This window comes from Emiliania huxleyi, assembly GCF_000372725.1.
Source record: "Emiliania huxleyi CCMP1516 unplaced genomic scaffold EMIHUscaffold_4346, whole genome shotgun sequence".
Taxonomy (NCBI): Eukaryota; Haptophyta; order Isochrysidales; family Noelaerhabdaceae; genus Emiliania; species Emiliania huxleyi.
Window position 1 is genome coordinate 1 of NW_005198724.1, and position 1,741 is coordinate 1,741.

Genomic DNA, 1,741 nt, shown 5'->3' on the forward strand with positions numbered 1-1,741 from the left:
CAACCGCACATCCAGAGGGCCGGGGACTCGAAAATAAAATATTCTTACCTCTCAGCCCCCCTCCGAGACTAGAGACAGAACCACACCAGTATCGGACCAGAGGGACTGCCCCCCGCCCCCACTTGCCCTGACTACACAGGATAGCGTGCCCCCGAAAACGGCGACACATAGCGGGGGACACCACGCAAGGAGAGGGTGCGAAGCCTAAGATTGGGGTTCTAGGTGGTGGGACCATGAGGGGGGGAGGGCGGGGTCCTGTGGGGGTGAAATGTTGCGCGGCGAATTCGAGCCTACCCCCTCGCCGCGCCGATCCTCACGCGGAGGGTAAAACCCTGTGGGACAAAACCCCTCCGCGGTCGGCAGTGTCTTCAGAGTGGACCGCCAGAGGGCCGGGGACTCTTCGAGGCCGGGGAGCTCAGAAGCGCACCCAGGTCCCAGCGGGCCGGATGATGGGCATCGGGTTGTGAGGGTCGTGATTTCTTGTTGGGTTTCAAAAATCTCTCGCCCTCACGAGTGGGGTCTGGCCACTCTGCTCTCTGGCGGCGGTGGCCGCGGGCCTTTTGTCGCTTGTTTGTGTCGACTTTGATATGGCATATATGCGTGGCGCGTGTAGGCTCCGCTGAGCGCTGTGGTCCGCCGCTGTCCGCGCGGGCGGTGGAGATGCGAGGGTGCCCCCCCCCTTACCTTCCAGCTTCCTTCCTTACCTTTACCTTACCTTACCTTTCTACCGCTACTTTCTCTCTCTTTGGTGCTTGGAATTCATTATCCCAACCCCCGAGGGATGCGGGGAACAAGACCGCATGCGAGGGAGGGGATCGCAATCTCTCCCAACAACGAGAAAGACCGGAAGTGTCGCATTATCCCAACCCCCGAGGGATGAGGGGAACAAGGTCGCATGCGAGGGGATCGCAATCTCTCCCATAATAACAACGAGAAAAGACCCGGAAGTGTCGCATGTGCATGTGGTCTGGAACTTTTGCTTTTGCCTCCGGCGGACATAGGAGACTAACTGCGATACCGCCATTGACCATGGCGTCAGCGAGCAGTGTGGCGGGCGAGGTGCGCCACAGCGTCGCCATGGCGGGGGGGCGGGCTTGGGGGTGGGAGGGGGGCACCCCGCCCGAACGGCGCTGCAGCCAGCAGCGGTGAGCTCGCCTCGCAACGCCAACACCGCTGCGGTAACCAGCGCTTATGCCGCCCCCAGGTGCCTGCTGACGACGACACGGAAGGTGAAGGCGCGGAGGCGGAGGGCAGGGAGGAGGAGTCCAGGCTGCCCAAGCAGAACATCATGCGCATCATGAAGAAGGAGCTGCCCGAGAGGAGCAAGATTGCGCGTGACGCAACTTCAGCCATGACGGTGCCTAGCCCCCCCCCCCCCCTTTGTCTGCGGCGCGGCGGCCAACCCTCCTCTCCCCGACTTTCCCTCAGCTCTGCAAGCAGCGCCCAGACCCCCGTTCGCTGTTCTGCACAGGAGTTCCTGAACGAGTTTATTTGCTTTGTGTTCGCCGAAGCAAACGACCTCGCGCAGCAGCAGGGGAGCAGGGTCGTTAAGATGGAGCACGTCATCGAGGTGCGCCCACTTGGAGGGGCCCGAAGGCCCTCGCCACCCGCGTGAGAGTCGCCTCTCCGCCTGCTCTCCGCAGGCCGCGCAAGACTTGGGCTTCGATGACTACGTTGGTGTCCTCAAAGAAATGATGACGGAGGACGGCGAGGTGATACAGCCTCGCAAAGCCTCGCGCAG

At 62.3% G+C, this 1,741-nt stretch overlaps 1 protein-coding gene across 1 annotated transcript; it reads left to right on the forward strand.

Moving 5' to 3' along the window:
• Positions 1 to 1,029: 1,029 nt before the first annotated feature.
• EMIHUDRAFT_256109 (hypothetical protein) lies at positions 1,030 to 1,712 on the forward strand (the record flags this gene model as incomplete). Its single annotated transcript, XM_005769026.1, has 4 exons — positions 1,030 to 1,059; positions 1,205 to 1,357; positions 1,472 to 1,570; positions 1,644 to 1,712. Coding segments are annotated over 4 exons (351 nt in total), but the record flags the coding sequence as incomplete, so codon positions are not given.
• Between the last annotated feature and the right edge of the window lie 29 nt (positions 1,713 to 1,741).